Here is a 25748-nt window from a genome sequence, read left to right as displayed (position 1 = left end):
TGTGAAATCGATCACAAATTATTGCAAATAATATAATAAATAAATATTGTAATTCCCGACATCGTTTAGCCGCCCACAGTCCGAATTACGGGCAAAAACTTAAAATACAATATATATTTACATAAAAAAAATATTTAAAAAAAAAATTGAAATATCTCTATTTGGTTTTGCTGTCGTTCGTTTAGTGACTATTTTAAATCTCTGTCTCGAATATTATTCCAGAGACGGGCGACATATAAAACGCCGAGAACTTCAGAATCAATTATGTCACAGAATTTTCGTCGCTGGAGGGCGCCAAATACTAGGAAAGGACAAATGTGGCATAAATTACTTTATTGTTTCCCCTAATCTGTCACATTATATCAAGTGTTGGACACTATGATTGTACAAAAATAATAACTTTTAATTTATTCTGAATACGTAACGTGCATGCTGAGTGTAAATCTATCCACAATACAAATACTATCAACAATACCACATTCTGTTACACCAGGTAGTTACGTGGGACATGCGACAAACGTCTTTTCTAAAATTCCAGATTGCGCTAAAACTGTTTAATCTTTTTACATGGACACATACGAATGAGAACTGTATTGGTTCGATGTGACATATTTGATCCCAGATGAAAGAGCTCCACAAATGTAGGAGAATGCAATTTACGTTTTTTTTTTATATCACATTTCATTCTCTAGATATTCAAAATGTCATGAGTAGTATGTAGTCCGTGTAGTACGCCATCTTGATTCTCCAGCAAAGGATTGTGTCATATCCACTGTTGTGAAAATACTTTCATCTATACATGCTATAATGGGAGAAATACTGAATTATGGAAATTAGAATGTTTTAAATATACAAACAGTGAAGATATTGCCAAAAACGTAAAATAAATTAAAATCATTATTTTTGACGTTAAAAATAGAAGTACATTTTTTTTGTCCTCTGTAATGCATCGTGAGCATTAATAATAATTATATATAAACAAGTTCAATGGATCGTATTTGTTAACATAATGAATGTATCACTATCAACATAACTGTTACGTACTGTAAAGGGGGTAATTATTCACTGGGTTTTAATTTAGCTTATTTCGCTGACTGGAAAAATGCGCTGAATTAAAACACAGTGAATATGTAAAATTTAGCATAGAACACATTATCTAAATGACGAAACCGTGAATTTAAAACCCACTGAATATGCCTGAAATGGTAAATCAGTGAAATTTAAACCCAGTGAAAATTAGTCATTTTACAGTATTCCAATAAAAACTATTTGCAGTCCATGCAGTAAAATATGCCTTTACAAGGCATGTTAGTAATGTACTTATGTGTAATAATATTTATAAGTTCATTTATAAATGCGTCTTGAAAAAAAAATAGCATTTTAAACAATGTACAATGTACTCTATAATAAGTTCAAATTTCGTATACGACTACACTCCACTCGTAGACTATGTCCTAGTTTTAACACACTCCAACCAATATACTTAAAGGGGCACCTTCCAGTTAAGATTAATTTTACAACAAATTTACTTTCTGGATTAAAATAACAATGGATAACAAAAGATAGATTAACATTGTAAACAACATAAACAATAGTGTTCCATGATTCTTTGGTGCAATCCAAGGGATTGAGCGGTTCCCCTTTAACTGACTTCTAAATACACACCCCCGTGACAGTCACAGTTACGCGTTTGAGATGACACTTATGCTACTAATAAAACGCCTGTAAATACAATGTTTGTTTTCAGGAAACTCGCATTCGCCCTACACGACGACCACCACACCTAATTTAAAGCGTATACATATAAAACACACTATTTTCTGACATGAAATTCGAACACGCGCTACGTGACGACTGTGATGCCATGTGATGCGCTGCGCGACGACTATGGCGTGAAGTATGGCGTAAAGATTGTAAACAAAACTTAAAGACGCTTTCTACAGTATTGAAATATTAATTTCTCTGCTCTTGTTTTGTTATACTGCTTTTTATACTGTTTGCTTAGTATATTTATATATATGTCGCCCAAAATTGAACATCGACCAAAAAAACGAACATCTTATATATAAGATCCAATGAAAACAATAATTGTACAACAAAATTAAAAACTGTGACACGTAAATGTGATATACAGTATGTACTTTGCTGGCTGATTGGTTGAAAACAGTGACGTAGGCTTCTACGTCATTTAACACGTCGTTGATCAGATGCTGCGGCCATGCCGGAGACCAAGTTTGAGTTTCCTCCATATACACCAGGTACTGGAGGTCTTGCGATGTGCCGAGAAATACAAAATGCAAAAAACAGAGAAACTTGAAAATAAGATTAATTTGGCGTCGCCATGTATCCAGAAATCTGTGCGACATAGGGAAATTGTCTGATTTTCTGTTAGTTCTTCTCATTGTTGTATGGGTGTGGTGGTATTCAAGGCAATTGACAACGATCTTAATTCCCTTATTGCTGTATGAATGGCAAATGTTAGTCGATTCAACGATATTATGAAGGAAAGGCTTTTTCGGTTTTTATATCTTTTTTTTTCTTGATCAAATAATTGCATTATTCAAATGAAAACCCTCACTGTAGAACACTAGTTGGAGATATTTCTAGTCGTATTTAAAGCAAAAAATAAAATGACTCTGATAAAACTTCTGTTTAGTGTTTTATACTCGGTTCATTGCCTGGCATATCTTCTAATACACTAGCCATACTCTCCATAAGCTGTCCATCGAGTATTTAACCACGATAGCGTGTACACAGAACTGGCGTTGTATCTCTCGTGCCCAAGAAACTTCTGCTGCGCTCGCGTGTCCTTCACAGACGAAAACAGCCTAAATCCGCTGTTTTCCAGCTGTTTGAAAACGCTGTACCAAAATCTGACGACATCCGCGTCACTTCCTGTCACTTCAAAACCACCCCAGTGTAGATGGATTTTGATTATAAGTTGTTGAATTCGTTGACTTGTGCCCTCAGCGACGATATTCTCTAATACTTTCCATTCTGAACTTTCTAAGTTTGCTCGGAGAATGTCGATCTGAAAAAAAAATTAAACCCACTTTAAATCTTAAAACGATACATAGAAAAAATGTTGGTACAGAACAACGTTATTATTCCTTATTTAGTACTAATAATAATTCCTCTTATGTAATACCTCAGTATGACCTAAATCTGACATAATTCCAGATAATCGTCTTGTTCTCCAGCTACTCGCGACGTGTGGATTCATCATCGTGTCACGCCAATCTAAAGACGTTTTGTGGAAAACCATTCTCTCGTTCGAAGCAGATTTTCCGACAGTCTTTGTGGTGGGGCTGAACACGTGCACCTCGCAACCTCGATCCAGGAGTTCCAGGTCAAAAGTTCGATCTTGCGGGTTTGTACTGTTTAAAACAAAACGTTTTTAGTTTATGAAATTATTGCACTATCCTGGATTTTGAAAAAATTCTATGTTGCAGCCGTTGAGACGACATCGTACAATGAGTACTCTTGAAAAGTTTATTTCTGCCACAGAATGCTAATACAAGAGTTACTTACCCAAACGAATACACTAAACAGCTCATGTCCTCTGATTGGTACTCGCGTCCCACGTGATTAGAATCGTAGCACACCCTCCATGGCCATGACGAGTTAGTCGTCGAGGGAATGACGTAACCAATGTCTATGATATTACGACAATTCATCTACCGACATATAACAAAGAAATAGACGTTTTGATTGAATTTGTCGAAGAGCGCCAAGTACGTTGAATCATCGAATCTGTTTTTTGTGATTTGTTCTGAATTGGAGGAAATAGCTTTTAAACCTCACAAATATGTAATATTAGTATACGGTGCTTTTTTTATTATGCAACACTTACCTGTATGGTAGTGATATATGTAAGAAATCTGTCGGCTTCGGCGTCAATGGACTTGTCCGATTCCGCCCACGGTTGTAAGACTAGTGTATTGACGCTATTCAACACACGGCCCTGTGAATTAGAAAGAGTAAAACAGTGTATTCTTGTGAAATGGAATAGACTCCTAAATCAACGATACGATAACTCATACTGTGAGCCTATCGCTATGCGTACTTGTACGTGTACCATCAGAGGGTATCTACTATTTAGTATGTATGTGCGTGGGAATGAATCGCACATGTCTTCACTTGGCCAGTGTACGTCTACTTTTGGTATATTTATGGTCGCCTATTCAATCTATTCGGCACTCTTCGAATATTGAATAACTACGTAGCAATTAAAATGCGCATGCGTGAGATAGAAATACGCGGAGGTCTGATGAATTAGCGCATGATCAATGATGAATACGTATTGCTGACAAGGTTGGGCGTTGCAATGATTGGGAGAAACACATATTTCGTCGACACCATATTTTGTTGACGATGGGTAACGTATCGGTCTGCTGCCCGACGATTGCTTTACACCAGTACCGATCAACTCCACGCGAAGTGTAGGTCCCTTTTGGAAATGTATAATTTGTGAACATCCCTTTTATCCAGAACTGCGAGTGAGAACAGACACACCACGCTGACAAACCAGTCGACCGTTTAGGGTATTCCCTTGAGTGGTGTTAGTCTATTTATATCAGCACGTATATTATACAGCTATGGCGAAAGATACAAACCAAAATGAGAAATAGTTTATCTATCAAGAGTTCCCGTTTTCACTTCGTAAATCATGTCGATGTCAGAGCAAAACACGAGACGTACTATGTCCCTCCGAATCGTCACAGGCAAAGAAACTTGCAAAATTCAACTTGGTTGACATTTTATAGACAATTTCAATGTGAACTGTCACCAATATCTTGATAAATATCTAAACATGGCCGAGATCCAAAACTGGTTTATAACATACTAGTATCCAAGCTTGAAAGGGATTGGAAAACAACTCTTGTAACCACAGGAAAAAAGTCAAAGACAACAACAACAACAACAACAACAACTGTGGGAAACTGTTTTTGTTTATTTTTCACTCTGTATGTTTATGTTCATACTTACTTTATACTCTATTTATGTTTGATCTTAATTATTGTAATACTATTAATTGATTTAATTAATTCCTGACACCTGGTCAGCGCAATGTATTGTTTTGGCGACACCTTTTATGTGCGTTATGTATTGCGTGACCATTTCCAGAATAAATCAGAGTTCTTTCAACCACCAATCGAACGTCTCTCCGTGATATCGTCTTTCCTGATCTATGTATTTCCTCTATCACATTTTTGGCGCCGAGAACCAGCTGCATTGCTGAACCTACCAACACTCAACGAAAAGTTGCAGTCACTAGTATACCAAGAAGTCAAGATGACAGAACCAAGAACGAATCTGCAATAACTTATTACACGTTACTTTACTTTACTTTACTTTTTAAATACAACTTTTCTTTTTAAAGCAACTTTGAGATCTGTGAGTAATCAAGAAACTCCAAAACTTAGATGAAAAGTTAAAATGATAATCTGAAGTAAAAATACATTTTTGAACCATGTTAGCTAAAGATTACGCATAATTTGTTTTAAAGTGATCGGCATGTGATCTGACCATGCAAATAACACCGTGATTGTTACACTCACACGCAATAGCAAGAATAAGGTGGGTGGTCTTAAGAACTCTGGGGTTAGAAATCGCACAGCACGTAACGCGGGAAGAGGTAACAAAAATGACGGATGTAATAGTTTTTATGCAGCATCTCGGGATCTGCCACCCACTGGAAACAGTATCAGTACGTTTGACTCCCGAATTGACCTTTGAACTGGCATTACGTGTTATGCACGCTGGTGGAATATTTCAGTTCACACTCACCGTGAATGTCGATTCACACACTCATATTTAAGTAGGTGTCCCGGGGTCGGAACTCTCCCTTATGAAATAAATCTCCAGTTTGCGTTGTTCTCAGGCTATATAAAAGCTATGGTTTATACGAACCGGAAGTTGTTAATTTTGAAGGTGGGGAGACCTATACTGAATACTAGTATATTATATGAATTACGCAAATTAGGTAATTAATATGCAAATATTATTAACCTAAAACCAGTCTGGTCTGTGCACTGTGTAATTAATATGCATGGATTTTTACCCAATACTAATCAAATCTGTGCATTAATCCACGGAATATCTGCCAATTTTCATCAAAATCCAATGAGTGGTTCCTTAGATATCAGTGGAACAGTCGTGGAATAGCTAAAAATCAGCTAATTATCATGAAAATTAGGTAATTAATATGCATGAATTTCAACCAAAACATAATCAAATATGTGAATTAGCCCAGAGCATCTATGCATCACGTTTCATCAAAAACCAAACTATGGTTCTTGAGATATCAGGACAGACGAAACATGCAGGTAAAAGGCTTTTACCTACATGGACGGACACCCCCCTACACACACACACACATACATACATACATACATACAGACACGCTAACTGCAAAGACTCCTATTATGTGCTTCGCACACGGGGTCAAAAATATAAGTTTTTGTTCATACTGCATCTTTACAACAACAAAAAAAAACTAGCAAAAAAAATATTTTCATATTGTAAGGCAAATGGCCCCCGTTCGCAGGTTATAAATGCATTCATACTATAGGGGGTCGTAGCACAACGACTTTTACGGTCAGTTATAGATATGGTTTATTCAATAACATGCCACTTATGTCAGTATCTGTCATTCAATCAGAATAAAACGTACCTCACCGCGCTGTTGAATACAAAGACAGCTGGAAACGTGGTTTATAATTTGCCGGCGTGGCCTCTGACACGCAATCTTGCAATCAGCCAGACTGTCCAACCTTGAAATTACTGAAACATTCCGAACAGATATTAGAATTTTACCACAAAACAATAAACTCGCTGTTTTGCTGTGAAAAAGAACTGTGGAATTGTTCCACACTATGTTCCCATCTGTGATGACCTCTGTACGGTTAGGGCGCCATCTTTGACATTGCGTGGGAGAATAAAATAAATAAGGCAGCGTATATGTTTTCAGCGCTGTTCTCTTCAAATAAAGTAAACCCCCACACGAGGGAACAGAGGGAAATTATTTAAGAAAAGAAACAAACAAATAACTAAGTAACAGGTTTCGATGCGCTGGCGGACGAGATAATATCTGCTAATTCCGATAACACCAATAATTCTCGTAGTTGCTACAAAATATTGACCTTCTTCGAGCGATGTATTTGATATTCGTGATAAACTGAACACTTCCGGTGTAATCTTGCATTGACTTCCGCAGCAGCAGCTCCCCCCCCCCCCACACACACCTGCGTACAATCATTGGATTCCACAGGTTCGAAAATTGGCGCTCATTTTGCCGTGAGAAAACTAAAGATATATACTCAGGGGATGACTTCTTTCGGGAGAAAATCTGCACAGAAACAAAATATGTCCTCGTGAGACCAGTCATCCACATCGCTCAAATAATTTGAAACCATTTTTGATCAAAGGCGGGGTATTTATAACGTAAAGACTCGTCGTTGGTTGTTTGACCTTTGACTCAACTAACATGTATTATGCATAATGAAAAAGACACATGTCAGAGTAAATCACGTATAATTCGCTCGAAGAGACATCAGTTGCTGACAATTACGAAAGCAGTGGAAAACGGGGAAAACATAAATAATCGTTATATTATTATCTGTAGAAAAAAATCATTTGTAAAATAAATAAAGACAGAAACAGAACAAAATACGAATAGGACGTCAAAGAAATTAATGACCATTTTGTCTTTTTTCTATTCTATAAGAGTTTACACTATTGTGTTTCAAATAATTGTTCGGCTGTCCTAATTGTTTTTTTTTGTTTGTATCCCAATAATGCAGACAATTCAACCAGGATTGATGTTAGGTCTAAACATCTTTAATAAAAAAACGGTTTGATGTTAACATTTTCGACTTCATATATGATATATTATGTAGTTTAGTTTAACCTAACAGTAATTGATTGAACTTGTCAGATCTATCAAAGGCCTTTGTGAGGAACCTTGGGAAGGAAGTCATCCAAATGTCTGTCGTTTGTTTTCAATTTCCAGTTTATTTGGCCAGTGTTTTAACATTTAAAGCAGGAATCGTAGCCTTTTGATGGAGAAAAAATATCGTGGCTCTCGTCAACATTCTATCCTGGCAATAAATTATCAGTTACTATTCGCGACGTTCACGTCTGATATATTAACGGTCACAGTTTACGATTCGCTTGACTGTCAGTCACGGTGTCTGTGCGTTTTCACTACGAACCACGGCATCGGGCAACACACAGTTCAGACAAGACGCACTCTCTAGCGACAAATCTGTAACGTAGATGGGCGAATATCATCGATATCGTTTTGCTCTGTGGCCGTCTGTCAATGCATAGTGTTGCTTTCTAAAGAATTATTATATTCTAAGAAAGGAACGATTACTCAACAAATCCATTTGTTGTCCCGTGGCATTTATTACACTCAGTTACGTCAGAGAAACGCTTTGTCGAATGAGGACGCGCATTACTGCAAGAATGTGTTATGTAATTTAAAATAGTTATTATAGAGATGAACTTGTCATAATTCGGTTAGTATTTTTAAATTTATGGTACACAAGCCTTGAACACATTTTAGCAAATAACTCAATAGTTTCGGGGTGATCATAGAGCCAGAAACCAGTACAGAGAAACAACATGATATAACACACACTGTGCATGAACATGAAGGTTAACATTAAATCATACTCGAGGTAATCAAAATTGGTAAATTACACAGAAAATGTACATCACACCATAGACCCTCTATGATCACACTGGCCATTACAGCATAACTCTCGCCCACAGAATATGCCCAAATCATTTAATCGACGAATTAAATTGTAAAGACGACTCTTGAAAAGCTTGTTGTCGACACACTGTATTTTTATTATTGTACTTCGGCAGAAAATATTAGCTGATAACAGCAAATGTGTTTATTTAATATATTTTACTGTCGTTATATGTTTGTTTTCATGAGTCCGTACTCGTTTATGATGGTTATTTATGACAAACCGCGACATGTGGTTCGTATTTTCTTGTTTCACAACTTAATACTCAAATCTCAACTGGTGCCGGCATTATCATCGCAATACACCGACATATAACAACGCTGGGTTTAAGTTGTGCGAGCGATGGAACATGAGACTGACTCTGAAACAGTGATATACGCATGTTTTTGTGAATTAGGTTTAAGATATTTGGGATAGAAGGTGCTATGAGCGACTGTGGGGTGAAACATGAAACATAGTGAAACGTTGTCGACCTTGCTTCTAGTGCTACTAGTAGTTATTCACACTTCGTATTATATGCGGAACACCTCCCACATATTATTGTGATCACGCTTGAAAAATGATAAAATCAGTTGGTATGACAACGAATCTTGAAATACTGCACTGTGGATAGCCTGTAGTGAAGGTCATGGTCTTTAATCAAACCCATTTAGAACAAATCTACACTCCCATTTGAACCCATAATTAGGTAACAAGGGCTTGACAAAATGTCATACACACTAAAGACAAAATAATGTGGATTTTTGTGTCACTGTGTAAACTAAGCATTATGTACGTATAAAACAAAAATGTATTTTTATTCTCAAAGATGGAACAAAATATGGATATGGTTTATTACTTACTTAAAACAACAAATACTGGTTTCACCTTTATAAAATATGTGTGCACAACAGGTCTCATTGGCTATAGGTGAAAACGCCTTGTTTTTCAAATGTCTACATTACATATATTTAAGGCCAGATTTTAACTTAGATGTAGCCAATACTGGCAACTTCTGACTCCTGACATTTTAAAAACTGGTAGTTGTATATTTGTATACTTATCTTATTTTGTAATTTTCATTTTTATTATTGTGTAATCAATGAGCTTGTTCTCAATCCTCAATAAACTATTTTATTTTGTACTTTAATCCATTTAACCCCACGTACGCTGAGAAGTCGAGCACTGAACTTGAAGTGACTTATAAAGCGTTTCAAGTATGCTGTACACACGGTTGAGTTAGGGATTGTGTTTCAGTTGACCAAGTTGACAGACATGTTTGCGCCACCGGGTCAAACTCCGTTAAGTTGTTATTACAGCGGAAACTGTCATTTGGGGCAATAAATTACAAACACGTAGTCCCCGGAGTGGTATAAGTATAACTATGACATTTTGTCGCATTCTGTCTGTGCAATCTGGGTTAATCTCAGTACATTCGTATTTAAACAGGTATATATACGGTGGATATAACGTGAGTGGGGGGGGGGGCAACGTGGGTGCAATGTGGGTGTAATGGGGACTTGAATGTAACGTAGAGGTTACGTAAACGTAACGTGAGTGTAGTGAGGATGGAACGTGAATGTAATGTAGAGGTTACGTAAACGTAACGTGGGTGTAGTGAGGATGGAACGTGAATGTAATGTAGAGGTTACGTAAACGTAACGTGGGTGTAGTGAAGATGGCACGTGGATGTAATGTAGAGGTTACGTAAACGTAACGTGGGTGTTGATAGGATGGAACGTGAATGTAATGCAGAGGTTACGTAAACGTAACGTGGGTGTCGTGAGGATGGCCCGGGACGTGAATGTAATGTAGAGGTTACGTAAACATAACGTGGGTGTAACGTAGGTGCAGTGAGGATGGGATGTGAATGTAATGTAATGTAGAGATTACGTAAACGTAACGTGGGTGTAGATAGGATGGGACGTGAATGTAATGTAGAGGTTACGTAAACGTAACATGGAGAATATGTGGATGTAAGTTGAGTGCAACGTGTCTGTAACACGAATGCAACCTTGAGGTAACTTGAATGTAACGTAAAGGCAGTATGAAATGTAACGTGGCGGAGAAAACAAGAAAGTAACGTGGTTTGTGGATTAAACACGGAGGTAACGTGGAAGCTCCTGGATGTAGCACGTACAAGTAACGTTGGGGTATCATGGAGGAAACGTGGGTGAGATGGAGCAGTGGTGTATCCTGGAATTTGGTAACGGGGTGAGGCTACTGCTATTGAATCTCCCCGTGACGTGGCCTGCGTTTGTCGATTGATTTGTCATTTTTTGCCAGCCATGCATGCGGGGTGACGTGGACGCATCGTGGATGTAACGTGAATGTAGCGACGAGATAACAAGGACGTAACGTGGATGTAACGTGGATGTAGCGTGGGGTGAAAATAACTTGAATGTAGGGAGAAGATAACAAGGACGTAACGTGGATGTAACGTAGGTGGAAGTAATGTGAATGTAGCGAGGAGATAACAAGGACGTAACATGGATGTAACGTGAATGTAACGTGAAGATAACATTTGAGAAGGTAGCGTGGAGGCAACGTTAGATGACTTTTTTTTCTCATTTATCAGAGAAGATGTAAAGGAAAAGATATTTTAATCCCATCAATTAACATGCGTGTTTATTGATTACCATTGCACTGATTGTACGAATCGTACAACGTTTTGGCACCAAATATTTACTGCATCATGGTCCCTGGATAGACCATATTTTCAGTATTTCATTGATCCTCCAAGTTAAGATCCTCTAAGAAGTTAAAAAAGACGTCTATAGTGATTTCCAAATAGTAAAATGCAATTCCTTTCAATGAAGTGTCTTATGAGTCATGATATGTATTAGTAAAGTGACGAATAATCAGGATATGCAATAAATATGGAAAGGTTGACGTTAAGCAGTGTGGTTACCCGGGGCATAAATGTTATATCTTGGACTCCCGTTTATTTCGGGAGTATGACGCTACTTCGGGGGTTCAGACCCGCCCGGAATGAGCACTACATTCAGGCGCGATAGAGCAAAGATACTGTGAGTCGAAACAGATGCTTAGTTTGTTATGTTACAGACAATCGTGACAGTGTTGAACTCATACGAACTGAATGGAAATATATTCTATTTATAACATATCCATATATTTGGATATATCATATCCATATTTGGATATATCATATCCATATTTGGAAGCACAGCATGGAATGTGCGAAGAAAATATTGCAAACAGTTAGAATTGAAAAAAAATAATAAATAAAGGGTATAGAAATTACAAATGTTATGGTACACTAAAGTGTTTACATTGTTATATAGTGAATTATTACGAAACGACTATTGACGTGGGAACACAACCATCCGCAACAGATTTATAATAGTTTGGATAACCCTGACCATTAAACATAGGTCTGGTCATTATTACATTGGTACACATTTTGTTATGATCTTTTAAATCAAAGTTTGGATTGGGCAAGTATTTTTTTTTAACTGTAAGTTGCCTTCGTTAAGCCGATAGGTGCATATTATACGTTGTTTTGATATATCGTATATGGACGATTAAGGATTCTAACCACATGACATTGCTGCGAGGCGAACACGTGGTTGTTTTCGTCGATCTAAGTAATCATACGATCCACCAGAGATAGACTTGTGACGCATTATTATATTTGATGAAAGACAGATAACAATTCAAATATTTAGCCAGAGCGTCAAGTATCTTAAACGCTCCCACTCAAGACATGACATCGATGCCGATACACAGAATATCGCGTGTCATGTATAGCTAGACTTCCACGCGTCGAATCAGACACTGCAAAACAACAAACAAAAATAGCAGATATATCAACAGAACTCTCAGGAAATAACAAAAAAAAAAACACACAAAAAACGACAATACGATTTATAACGAAATTATTTCGGACAATATTGAAATCAAAGTGAAATACGAGTAGACTTATGTCACCGCAGTTCATTTTACAGTAGGCGCAATCCCCGTCCCCATTGTGAATCACTCATGAGAACGTAAACTATTTCTGTGGATGGGACACTCCGACAAAAGAATTCAGTCTGCATTGAGGGCATTTAGTTGAAGCGTTCTCAGAGTGTTTATCATGGCTCCCCTGGCTATGTGGCTTTCTACGGCTACTTCATTTGTTTCGGGTCAGGTGGTTACTTTGTAGTAGACTTTCCAGACTACTTTCACTAACAATATTACATTTAATGCTATTTTATACCTGCAAAGGCGCGACGTGAAGTTATGTCACTGTTGTATATTTATTATTTTTTTGAGTTGAAGTCATTAGCGAGCTGGTACTGAATTGCTTTTGCTGAGTAAACTTAAACACTTCGTATAAGGGTATGTTCATTGTTGGGGCGGGGTGATGAAGCAGCCTGAACTGAAACCGGAATTACTGTACTCACGCGTGAGTATCGCGGATAGTATAGCGAGGAGCCGACGAACAGATATGATCACAACCCGCCCTGAATATGTATTTTGAACGCAGCCTAACCCTTAGATACAGAATACAGAGAATGTGAATTTTGGTGTAGACTTGAATCTAGCGCCTAATCACTTCAAAGTTGAAGTGCTGTAATTAAACATACTTCTGAACTGGAATTTGACCTTAACGTTACAAGCATAATAGATACGTGTTTCCGAGTGCGTTTAGTATAGGTCTAATTAATAACGTGTTATCTTGCATAACCCAGACCCGTGCTGCTTATTAGCGAGAACTCCCATGGTTGACGTGTGTAGGAAGCCACTTCAGTTTACTTGTCAGATTTGAGCACGTGTGTGGTTAGGCCACACAGCTGGTATTAAAGCGGGCAAAATCATGCTTTTTACATTAAATCTTGAGCTCATTTACCGGCGAATATCAGAACAGTACTTATTTGCGATCGATTATTTTCTAGATATTCAGAGGTACACGTTTCAAATATGTTTCCCCATATGACGAAGCCGGGTCATAGCGTGCGGTGTACAAGTTTGAGCTCACAGACCTGATAGGCGCCGATCACCCAGTCTGCTAGTCTTGATTAGAAACGTACAAGACTTTTGCAATGAGTGTTGGGCTCGTCGTTTAACGAGTACCCCTTATGTAACTACGGGTGCGATTGGGACCGAATCAATGATCCCAACGGTGTTGAGTCCGTCTCCCCTAGTGGTCGTGAGTTATCACACAATACAACTTACTGCAGCCACACCTCAAAATGTTACCAAGGAATACGCGAGGAAATAAAAGTACGATGAGGTGGATGGGGTCTTCGGAATATGACTGGCGTTGAATATCAAGTTGATACTACGGCCATCAAAGGCAAAACACATACTTAACTGCTTAAAAGTTAATGCTCACACTTGACACACTAATTTGAGCAACTTTATCCTACGGAGTTTGGCGATAAACCAGAGGAGATTTACGTCTCAGGAATTCCAGATTTCAGTTACGCCTTGTGGCTATATTCAAGTGTGAGTTTCATAGACTAAGTGCCGACTGAGAGAAGGAACCATATTGTCTGCAATCTCACATATTCGTCTTTGGAACAAAACTGCCCGACAAAACCGCACGTTTATTTTTTTTAGCAGTTATATATTTTTATTTTTACGAGGTACTGAGTAATAGGTTTTGATGATAATAGCGCCAAGTTATAATATGCATCAACCGGTTTTTGGTTTCAGCATCGATCAAAGATTAAACTCCTTTGATATTATGTAATCTGTTGTTGCTAACGGTCGGGTTTCAATTTCATATCTGTATATTGAATGTCACAATGTGACCTGGTTTGTATTCAATATAAATGCCCCCAACGAACGTTCATGCAATTCCGGAATTTGTCAGGAGTCTAATTCGCACCAAACGATTTTAAAGAAAATTCGTATTTCTGTAGCCATCTTTTAAAAACCGGGATAAGCATGGCGCCCTCAACAAAAAACTCCGAAAACTGCATCAACAATATCGAATCAGTCAGCCCGAAATTCCACAGGTAATAATGTACAGAAACAGTCTAGAATCTCTGAAATGTGAAAACTCAAATCTGCTGTTGGAAAAAATGTTGTAATTCAGCGACTATGTCTAGCAATGTGCATGTCTCAAGACATTATTTGTTATCAAATTTGCTAATAGTATTCATTCTCGTTCGGAGATAATCACGTTATAATCAATAAAAAAGACTTACAAATAAATATTTGCTACATTGTGACTTGGTAGGTAAATGTTTGGTTTGACGTATCGCGAAATCGTTAAAACAAATGTGCGCGTCGTAAACCAGCCTCGAACGAGGCTATAATTTACTGACGTAATCGTATTGAATATCACGCGCACAAGAAACATACATTATCCCGATAGTTGATATGAATGACATATTTGAATATGTTGTTTATTTCACAATAGTGTGGTCGATCATATTTCAAGCATGAGTCGAGATTATCCGTCGAGATATGTAATGGCCATTCTCTTGCATACTTTCAAGTACGATGTACGCTGTTCTGTGAGGATGGTATAATTAAAGCGCGGTGGTCGCCACGCAGAGCGTGTTCGAATTCCATGTATGAGTCCCATATCGAACAGGACGCGGTGCGACGACCACCGCCCTTTAATACACGTCGGAATGAATGTTTGTTGTCACTGTACTAGAAGTGTTACTCATTACGACGTGCTTTCACGGTAAATATCAGCTGCGTGTTGTCGCCGTAGTGACGGCCGGGGCTTTATCGGCGAAAAAAAACACACATTTGTCTATTGAAAACATAAAATAAGATACGCCATGCAAATAAACGCTAGTCACCTTTACCCTTCACCTTCACTATATTACGTGTTGTTGCAGTCCATGGCAGCTGCTGAGGTACTGCCCTCGATACATTAGTTTGATTTACTATGCGACAAAAATGCAATTTTATCACGATTGTGCACATTCCAGCCAGAGTGAATAAGTATGAAACTCCCACGGGTGTGGAGTTGTGTGAAATAGACACGTCTGCTAAAAACTGATACTTGGAATTACATCAACCAATGACGTGATGTGTAGGTTATGTAATGTAATGTAATGTGATGTGACATGATGTAATGTGGTATGGCACAGTCCCTCCACACGGGGACTGTGGGTATGATAGAATGTGACAGTTATATTTAACTAAGCTCATGAGAGAAATACAAAATAACAGACTGGAATCCGAATAAGCACCACTTGTCGGACTGAAATCCGGTGATCGCCCAGCCACAAAAGAACTGTACATATATTTAACGCCATGTCTCGGCTGAACGGAGATCCCGACTTAACTCTATCAGGAGTATTGAGGCGCTAACTTTCAATATAGCATGATTTTTTGTGTATCGGAGAGCATAATAAGACATAGCTGGCCTGGGTCTAATCAAATCTAGCAATCGATAAGTGAGTTGTGTGTAATCGCAAGGGTGTGCAAGTAGCCTCAAAAACAATCCGTCACCGTGACAGTCTGTCAGTCAGCTGTGCGTATACAAGACAATAACCGGGATGAGAGTAGTTTCCCGTGTTGCCAATCTAGTTTTGCTAAATAACTAAATAAATGAATCATTCAGTTGTTGTGACAGTTATCAATGAATTGAAGTTGCTGTGTGCGTTAACTGGCCAGGTTATCGATAGAGAGTACTGGTAGACATTATGGGATGGCGCGTCATTCAATCCCACCTGAACCCGATGCTAATTAGAAAATCAAAATTGGTGAGACTGAAGAGGAAGTTAAACGTCTGACGGGGAATTTCCCAGCCCTCTGGCTAGCAGACCTGCAGTAGATTAGAACGCTAAGATTTTAACATTAGCGTCTCTTCTATTAATTGAACTCAATAAATAATTCCACACATGCTGAGAAAGTATTATATATATATAATATTCATAGCGATTTGGTGCAAAAATCTCTTCGATTATTTCGACCAACTTAAATTACAAGCCAGCTCGTTATGCGGTCAAGTGGTCTGAGTTGTGTGAGGTATAGAACACAGTCTGTTAGCTGTCTGTGATACAGCGAGTGTGAAATGCACACAACTACAGTCCGGGTAATGTTTCAATAGTCATCGGTTTAAAAACGCCGTGTAAACCAAACATCTGGGACTCACAAATGCAATGTTGTTGTTCATACGAAATAAAAACAGAGATCAATTTTAATGATTTTAAATCACAAATAATTCTACATAATAAACACCTCCAGTTCACTACAAAATCACAGCTGCGCGGTGATTGTACATTCCTCGGCTGAACGACTCTCCTCGATACCACCATTCTCAAGCGTTGTTCGCTCCGATGCAAGTGTATACTGTATCCACCATGACCCCACTATTAACGATACTACTTTTTGCTTCCAGAGAAAAGAACAACGGCGTGACCTTAATTGACCTGTTACATGACCAGGTCACGGAAATGCACATAATACACGAATTACGTCACCATTGATAAACAACGCGCGTCGTTAATGGTTCACCCACGCGTGTAATTACACGTCACTGTCTGTCAGTTTGCCTGTCTGCTACAATTTTAAATCGTGATAATTATTTTCAAAGTCACCAACATGATCGAGTATAGCGCCTGAATGTGTTTACAAGGCAGTTACACTTCCGTGAATTGGAGAGGGTGAGACCCCAATTCTGTTATCGACCTGAAATATCGCTTGCGTTTATATCAGTTTGAAAATAAAATAAATTTAAACGTGACAGGCTGGATTCACCAGACAGTGCTTGCGTGGGCGTTTTAGTCGAGGAATGACGCTTTAGAAAATAACTCTTCGAGAACTATTCTCAGCCCCATGTCTGCATGCCGAAATCGCTAGTTTTGATAGTTCTGGTTTAATTGTATCAACGTATACCCAGGGCTGCAACACTGAATATTTTAGAAAGAACATTGGTCCTGCTACTAGTGCACAAAGTTCGGCACCAACCCACTAATATTGACGTCATTATAATGCGCAAGATTCATTTATTATGCGTGTATTTGCAGCACAGTGTTTTAAGTTATGGCTCAGACTTGGGCTACCCGGGGTAATACTAGTCTAAGGGTGTGGTGACAACGTGTGTTTCATACCAAGGTCACGTGCTTTCAGTGAACCTACTTTTACCAGCGTTCATAACTGACAACTAGGGACGACCATTATATACTTATTAGGTGGCAGGGAATCGTTGCAAATATTTTTTCCTCTTAGTTTTGTACTAATTTCTTTTCTACATGGTGGAATTTTCTACCCAAGAATGCAGGGTGCTGACAATATTCTATTATCGATCTCTGTGGCATATTTTACAATACTGACATCACTCACCCACAGTTTGTAATGATCTGTCCCTATTGACAAAATCTATGTAGGCGTGTCACATTGAGTTTTTGCTAGATCTGTATCATGTTTGAATATATACGTTCATTCATGCAATAGGCAATATGGTGAACTTTATTGAAGTGTGTGAGTTATACACCAGCCAATGATTGACTGTGTGAGTAGCCAATCAGCGATCGCGTTACAGCTGGTGATTTATTGCATAATGAGAAACAAGCCATGGTGTTATTGAAACATAATTCCCTACTGTAAAATTAACGTTTCAGAGTGTTGTTGAGAGAGTAGAGTTATTTTAAACAGTGAAGTTGTAGAGAAGGTGTAGTCCTGTCCTGTGTTTGGTCAGTGTCAACAGATGGTGGAAATTAGAGAATGATTTGTTGCTTAGGAAACCTGACCTTTCCTAGTATTTCAGCTAATGTGTAAATAGCTAACACCATAGGACATTTGGACGTTTCGCGACTACATCCTCAGTCCCCTGCTCTTTCCTACACTTAAACTACGTTAACTTTGCGGTATTTGACACGATATTTGTTCCAGTGATCCCTGGCGTAGGGCTAGCGTATATAATTTGAATACATAATATTTAATAATGCGGTCACAGGATACAGCGCCTTATATTTGTACTGAGAATAAAATTGAGATAAATTAGCAATTATGATCAGAATACCTGGATGTAATATTGTATCGCTATTTTTAATGTAATGATGGCCTTAATGTTGCTTGCCGGTAAAAAGGTTTCACAATTTGAAAGCTGGAATTTATCTTGTATTTCAATGTTTTACATAAATTCTGTTATATGTGAAATCGACATGATGTGCTATGTAAAGACCCTCTAAGTCACCGCTTTATCGTAACTCTCTGAGGACATTCGCGATAACGATGTGGGACATTTTTCGCAGAATTATAACGCAGAAGAGACGGAGATAGGCATCATTTATACACGATTTAGACACGTTTTTATGTTCGTGCAAACTGCGGTCTATTACATAAATATTCATGTCATTTCAAGATCGTGAATTCAACATTTCCTACGTGTCTCATACTTGAATTAAACTTCCCATAGACGACAATATAAACACCGTGACGTGAAACACAGTACACAATAGCAAATGAGTCAAGTATCAAACATTAACAAAAATAAAGAAGTCGAAAATAACACAAAAAACAAAACGAAAAATAATATTCATCAACATTAGAAATTTGTAGATACCGTCACGAAATTTGACACAGGTTCACCGAGGTACCTATATACTGGTACCAAACCAATCAAGTCGAAAAAATACATTTTTTATCAAAAAAAGCAAAAAGCAAACGATTTAGTCACAAAATTGACAAATGTGAGATTGGTATAAAACACAACTTAAAGACAATTGGGCTTCAAAGAATTCGGAAAAAAAAATTACAAAAATATTCCTAAAAATTGGAAATTCCAAGATATTGTCACTAAAAGAACAAATCTGGGAGAGGACCACGTGAGGTACATATATACTGATTATAAAAACAATCCGACTTGCAGGTTTCAAAAATAGTCGAAAATATCAAAAATGAACAAATCTGAAAGAGGTTTATCTAAGGTCATATATACTGAATATAAAATTAATCGGACAAGCAGATTTCAAGAAGTCGAAAATATCGATTTTTACCCCAAAATATAAAAATATTCAACAAAATTAGAGAATCGAAGACATCGTAACGAAATTAATAAATATCAGGTAGCTATATATTATCTAAGCAATCAGATGAAACAATATTCATCAAAACTAGAGAATTTAATATGTCGTTACAAAACCTGAGGTGCCTATATACTAAACTTAAAACGATCGGACTTGCCGTTTTCAAGAAAAAGTTGAAAATATCACTTTTTACCAAAAATTACAAAAAATACCACAATAGAGAGATAGAGAGGTCCACCAATATACATATATACTGTGTATCAACCAATCAGGCCTGTGATATTCAGGAAGAAGTCGAATATATATATATATATGCTGTGTTCAAGAACCCAAGAAAACGACCTCAGGTATGCCTGAAAGCGAGTTTACCGTCAACTTCCGCACCTGCGCTCCATTTTCCGGTTGATTAATGAGTAATGTCTCCAACAAACAGTTTTCAAAGACGACGGGCAAACACGCTCGTGAAGAGAACAATGCTCTCCCTTAGTAATAGCGGCTGTGCTAATATTTGATGATGTAACATGTGTATTCAGGGGAATGTGCGCACCTAACGAACAGTAAGGCCGTTTGATTCGTTCAATAATTCCAGTTCAACAACCTTTCGATTGGAAAATATTTTTACCCCCTCATCACAATGATATCAAATCATCGTCATCAACTAATTATAATTTTTCCTCATTAAAAATCACTAACCATGTCATCCTGCGCTATGCCCTCAATATAATTCTGATGTGATATGAAATCCCAAATAATGCCCTTTTAAAATTAAGATGGGCCGTAGAAATCTCGGTGAGATGTCTAATTGTTAATCAATAAATCATTCAGGTGTTCAATAAGAAAAGTAAGAATTTCCAGAGTCAACTTCAGACAAATGTCTATATCGTGATCGTAAATGTGACATAAAATGTCTCCAAAAATAAAATGATAATAATCAGTATATGTTTCACCCCAAAGTATTAAGCTATCGGCTTCGGTAGACAGGAGACGATACGCATGGCAGGGCTTGATCTGCAAACATTGCCCGTGCGAACAATGATGCTTCTGTCGATCAATGTGATGGTAATTCGTCTAGCATGGGTCACGTGATCAAGAGACAGAATAACTGTTTGGTTTTGTACTTTTGTAACGTATTGGCGTGGTTTTATATGTATTGTGTGTTGTTCCAGTCCCGGTGTCCTTCTCAACGCTAAGCAAATCCAAAAATGAAAAAATACTAACATTACGCATAGAAGATAAGCTACACTTTCCGTTGAAAAAAATAACAAAGCCATTGGCACCAATTGGAGGAAACAAAAAAAAATTACAACAATAGTATTATTGATCATTTACACTTTAAAATATTTGATTTAATGAGTAGACATTGATTGCATTTTGTGGGCACGTCTGAACTCCAGTTTTAGATTAAAGGTTTCAAACTTCTAAAGAGTTTCATCCAACTTGATTCCCCGCGAATCGTGACAGGAGCCTTGGTTGAATGAACATCATGCTTAGAACGTTAAAAATTTACTTGGGTTGGGGTACTCGTAGTCGGAAACAGCCGTCTAGGGTTCATGGAGCAATGAACGAATGAACGAATGAATGAATAAACGAATGAATGAATAAATAAATGAATGAATGAGGATGGACAAATGAATAAATTAATATTCATTGCATTTTTTGAAAATACAGATTTAAATGTATTAAATGTATTGTAAATAAAATGATAAAAGCAAACTGTTGCCAAAAAAATTAAATGTGTTCATATTAATTTTCAACACTTGCATGTTCTTTTGGCATGTGTCAGCTATTATGGAGTGGGTCAGATTTTAAATAAACTTATAATCTGACTGGGTGGTATGCTATTATTTTTAGATTGAGCTCGACGAACTGTGCTATTCCGAAGCAAACTTCAGCAGCAAGCTGATTTTAGTCTCCAGTCAGTTGTGAAGATAGCGATCCAAGCTGCAAAGTAACATTATCTGTGTCTGGCCATCTGAAAAGTGCGTCTGTCACAGTGAGAAACCTACACCCCCCGCGGTTAAATTGCCTTATCTTAGTTCGCTGTAGTGCACTTGAACTTCTGGGAAAGATTAGTTCGTTAAAGCGGTTCCGCCCCGAACATTAATCGAACGAGTGCAGTCCAGCATGTTTTAATTGACTAATTATTGAAGTGGATGCCGATAGCGTTTAATTATTTTTTTTTCTGAATTTACTGAAAATCAGGGACATTAATGGTTGTAGAATTACAGTCATGTAAATTATGTGAAATTATCGCAACTTTATTCACGTCAACAACAATAACGACCACAACAATAACAACAACAACAACAACAACAACAACAACAATAACAACAACAGCGTCTACTTACCGATAGCATTGACAGAGATTTTGTTTTTTGTGCGTCTTCTGTATCGATATACATAAAATCCATCCCCTTCCTCCCCTTCCTGGTTTGTCCCTCCGTGTCCACCACAATAATATTATCGTTGTGCTCTATGTCTACCATTCGATTGTCCTTGAAATCGAGAGTGAATAGGTACAACATAGCACATGAGGTGAATAGAATCAACTTGAGGGCGAGGACGGTCCGCTTCATGGTGGAGCGCGGTAGGTGTAGTAACATCTCCCGATGAAACCTCGAGTCAGACTCGGACACACTCACTCATTCTCTGTCCTTTTGTACGGGAGCACTCCTATTGGCTATACGGGTGTGGCTCCTTCATTTAAACCGTGCGGAGGGACCTTCTGCGGGATGTATCACCACTTTTAAGTCCAAGTAGGCCAATTTGAGTGTCTCACTGTTCAACAAATATGTTTATCATAACCGAATAGCATTCCGTGTTGCGTGTAACGTACTTGTACTCCAAGGCGTTTAGCGCTGGAAAGAGTTCTGTCAAAATCCTAATGGTCACGGTTCAGGTTTTCAAGCGTTGTTTTTTTGAGATTTACCGGACAGCATAATAGAGCGTTTATAGGAATCCACCGTATACTTAGTCTTGTCTTCGGGGCTGGCTACAAATGGTACTCGTATTTCAAAAAACTAATCCCTACAGATCAAACACTACATTAGGTTCTGTAGTATGTCAACAATTTTAGACATTGCCGGGGAAGGCTACCAATACATGTACTGTCCCGCTGTAATATTCTACGCCTCGCGAAGCAATAAAGTTTCTTTAGACCTAAATCTGTTCCGCTTCGAGAGGTCGCCCTACAATCACCGGTGAACAGCGTGAATATTTTCCTCGGGGTTGAAATCAGAGATGAATCGCTGCCTTGGTAACAGCTTTCAGGGCAGCAAAAAACTTTCCTGTGTGTGTGTGAAAAGAAATTACATTTGAATATATTTAAAAAAGGTTAGCAGAAAACGAAAACTAGAGATTGGGGGAAGGGGATACGTGGAATTATCAACACAAATCTCAACATTCCAGCACCAAGTTGCCGCCAATTTTTAACAACAGTCTGATCAATGTCTACAAACTGTAAAACTACCTAATGCGTTGTTGTTGTTTTTTCCCGAAACAAATACCAATCAGCTACCGAATTCAACACCCGGAGGCTTCCTGCATCAAATATATTTGACGTTGTACGAGAGAACCGATTTTTAAAGTTGTATTCTCGACTCTATTCTTTGCCTACTTGTTGTACCCCCATTCAAGACACAGGTTCCAAATGTTTGCAGTCGTACGGCGTATGCCGGGGTGAGGGCCGTGATCACAACGTCTATTGACACAATTGCGCAAATAGTCGCATACATACATTATACTGTCATATAATCAATGCCAGACAAATAACTCTAAAATATCCTCACCAATCTGATATCGAAGTTCAAACGAGGGTCGCGTTTATCGTCAAAAACGCACGGTTAATCTAAATAGTCGCAACGCATTCATCAAGCATTATGGTAAATTTGCCTCGGTTGAACACCGATGTCTTGTCAAAATGAAATACCCATACTTGAAATTATATACCGACCGTAGCGGTGTCTACTAGTCTCGAGTGTCTCCCTACACGGCGTCGGTTGTCGTTGGCTCCGTGCTGCACAACAGCCACAGTTTGCGTGCATGCGTTGATTGTCATCTAATAACAAGATTACCGGGCGCATTAAATTCAGTAATTGATCCGGTCAACGGGAGCTCAGGACCGGTTAAGGACAAGTCGAAGTCTTCAGCTCCGAGAGGCATCCACTCTATGTTTCAATCGTACCGGCTGGACCAATAACAACATTAACGTCCCTTGTTACACAAATCATTCACCACAGTCAATAACGCCCTGACGTTTGACATGACACATACTGACAGATTTGGTACCCGATACAAGCTTACCCCGGCTTCAATAAGCCCCTGCCCATACCTCATATAACGCAACAATATGTGTTATTTATGCGCAGTCACACGCCTTTGACACCGCGCCGTAAAGCTAGCAATGCCGACAATCAAGCTCACTCGGGGAACTCGACATGGACACTTAAGGCTACTAGTACAACAAAGTAGGACCAACCATCGCGGGAAGAAAGGTCGCTTTGAATGGTGCCTATTGTGACTGGTGTTTTGAATTGAATGTGAAACGTACCTTTTAAACCGAGAAGCGAGCAGTGACAATTATATCGATCCGGTCTCGTCCTTTTTCTCTCTGTACTCACTGTGACAGCGAGGGATCAGCGGTCACCGAGTGGTACACAGACTCCTCAGCACGTCACAGGCCAATGTTTTTTCCGTTCCATTTGGCACTACAAAAATATAAATGACCGCACATATCACAGACAACCACACGTGCAAATCAATACAATAATAACTATATGTTGTGTACATGTCAATTTCGTCTGAGTTTGCATTTCTCTATTTTATTTGAATTACTCAAATAAATTATGCGTTCTAGAGGGCGCTTTCAGTGGCTAAATGCAACTATTCAGTTATACTGGTTTTTCAATCAGGGACGAGACATTTTTAAATGACGGGCTGTCTGTTTTGCAGATGTATACAATCTTTTCTTATCCGGGAAGATGCTAGCTATTATTTTCGATTTTTGCGCATGTTTCTCATTTTTGGTAGATTTCAGGTTCACGATCAAACTGTGTTTTAGACTGTTACTTACAGCGGTCTGACGGTGGCAGGGCAGTGGAGGTAATTCAGTTTTTGTTGATGCACCAATGGGTTGACGCACATGTTTTTGTTTAAAATGCGTTTATTTTCAATTTTCGATCATTCAAACGTCATATATTAAAAGTTACGAGTCCCATAATCAATGACGTGACCAATTAACACGTGAGATGAGCAAACGAGGGTAACTAGGGACACCTAAATGTGGTCTACTAGTCGCCACGTCAGAAAAGGAATGAACTAACTAGAATGTTTTTGAATTCATAATTGGCAAAAACTAGAGATAAAAATCAATATTTTCTGGTCAGCATATGTTAAAATGTGTTGTTGTTTTTGTATAATGCGCATCAGTGAGTTGTACGGACAGTTACATCACCTCTACGCATGGAAGCACCTCGCGAATAATTTGTTTGTTCGTTATATCACAGTCCCTCAACTCCGTGTTGAGGGACTGTGGTTATTTATAGATCCACCTATGTGACTGTAGGAATGAGATGCGCTTCATCATGACCGCAGTCATATTAACATACACCTGGCGAGAACATTTCCGCTTCCCTGCCGTTTTAAATACATTTTCACTCTGACAGAGCTTGTTATTTCATTTTCTTGCACCAAATAAGAAATACTGTAACCATGTAATGAACAATGGTCATTCATAACGCTACCGTCCCCGCAATACTCAACCCAATGCAAGGCTGCATATTACACTGGCGAATACCTTTCCGCCGCAACGGACCAGTTAGTTTCTTCTCATCTGTGTCGTCAGTCGTCATAGACGTCCACCGCTGCGTTACTACGCTCCCGACTGCCTCTAATTCATTTCAATGCTTTCAAGAATCTCTGGTATTTGCTCTGTTTTTGATATTGTAAAATATATAGCTTTAATATACTGTATACAAAGTGGTCGTTTGGCCCCAAAAGTATCACTCAAGAACACAAGCAAGCATTCCGACTCTCCGTTCGGCCCATTAGTTTCACC

At 38.3% G+C, this 25748-nt stretch overlaps 1 protein-coding gene across 2 annotated transcripts; it reads right to left on the bottom strand.

Annotated features, from left to right (window-relative positions):
- Positions 1-382: 382 nt before the first annotated feature.
- LOC102801649 (putative methyltransferase-like protein 24) lies at positions 383-24447 on the bottom strand. Of its 2 annotated transcripts, none has more exons than XM_006822310.3 (6): positions 24243-24447; positions 22042-22980; positions 3854-3964; positions 3532-3677; positions 3149-3377; positions 383-3031 (listed from the first exon to the last, which is right to left on the bottom strand). In XM_006822310.3, exons 2-6 carry the CDS (start codon positions 22294-22296, stop codon positions 2699-2701), a joined length of 1074 nt encoding a protein of 357 aa, XP_006822373.2. In that variant the 5' UTR covers positions 22297-22980; positions 24243-24447; the 3' UTR covers positions 383-2698. The 2 variants fall into 2 exon arrangements, with proteins under 2 accessions (XP_006822373.2, XP_085361163.1); XM_085505037.1 differs by lacking the exon at positions 24243-24447 and adding an exon at positions 23482-23620.
- Positions 24448-25748: the final 1301 nt, after the last annotated feature.

This window comes from Saccoglossus kowalevskii, chromosome 11 (assembly GCF_978046115.1).
Source record: "Saccoglossus kowalevskii chromosome 11, keSacKowa6.1, whole genome shotgun sequence".
NCBI classification, from domain to species: domain Eukaryota; kingdom Metazoa; phylum Hemichordata; class Enteropneusta; family Harrimaniidae; genus Saccoglossus; species Saccoglossus kowalevskii.
This window is presented reverse-complemented; position numbering and strand designations above follow the sequence as displayed.

Coding starts and splice junctions, on each gene's coding strand:
- LOC102801649 (XM_006822310.3), bottom strand. CDS start 22,296: ATGTTACTACACCTACCGCGCTCCACCATGAAGCGGACCGTCCTCGCC. Junction 3,378..3,531: donor TGTTTAGTGTATTCGTTTGG/GTAAGTAACTCT, acceptor TGTTTTAAACAG/TACAAACCCGCAAGATCGAA. Junction 3,032..3,148: donor CAGATTTAGGTCATACTGAG/GTATTACATAAG, acceptor TTTTTTTTTCAG/ATCGACATTCTCCGAGCAAA.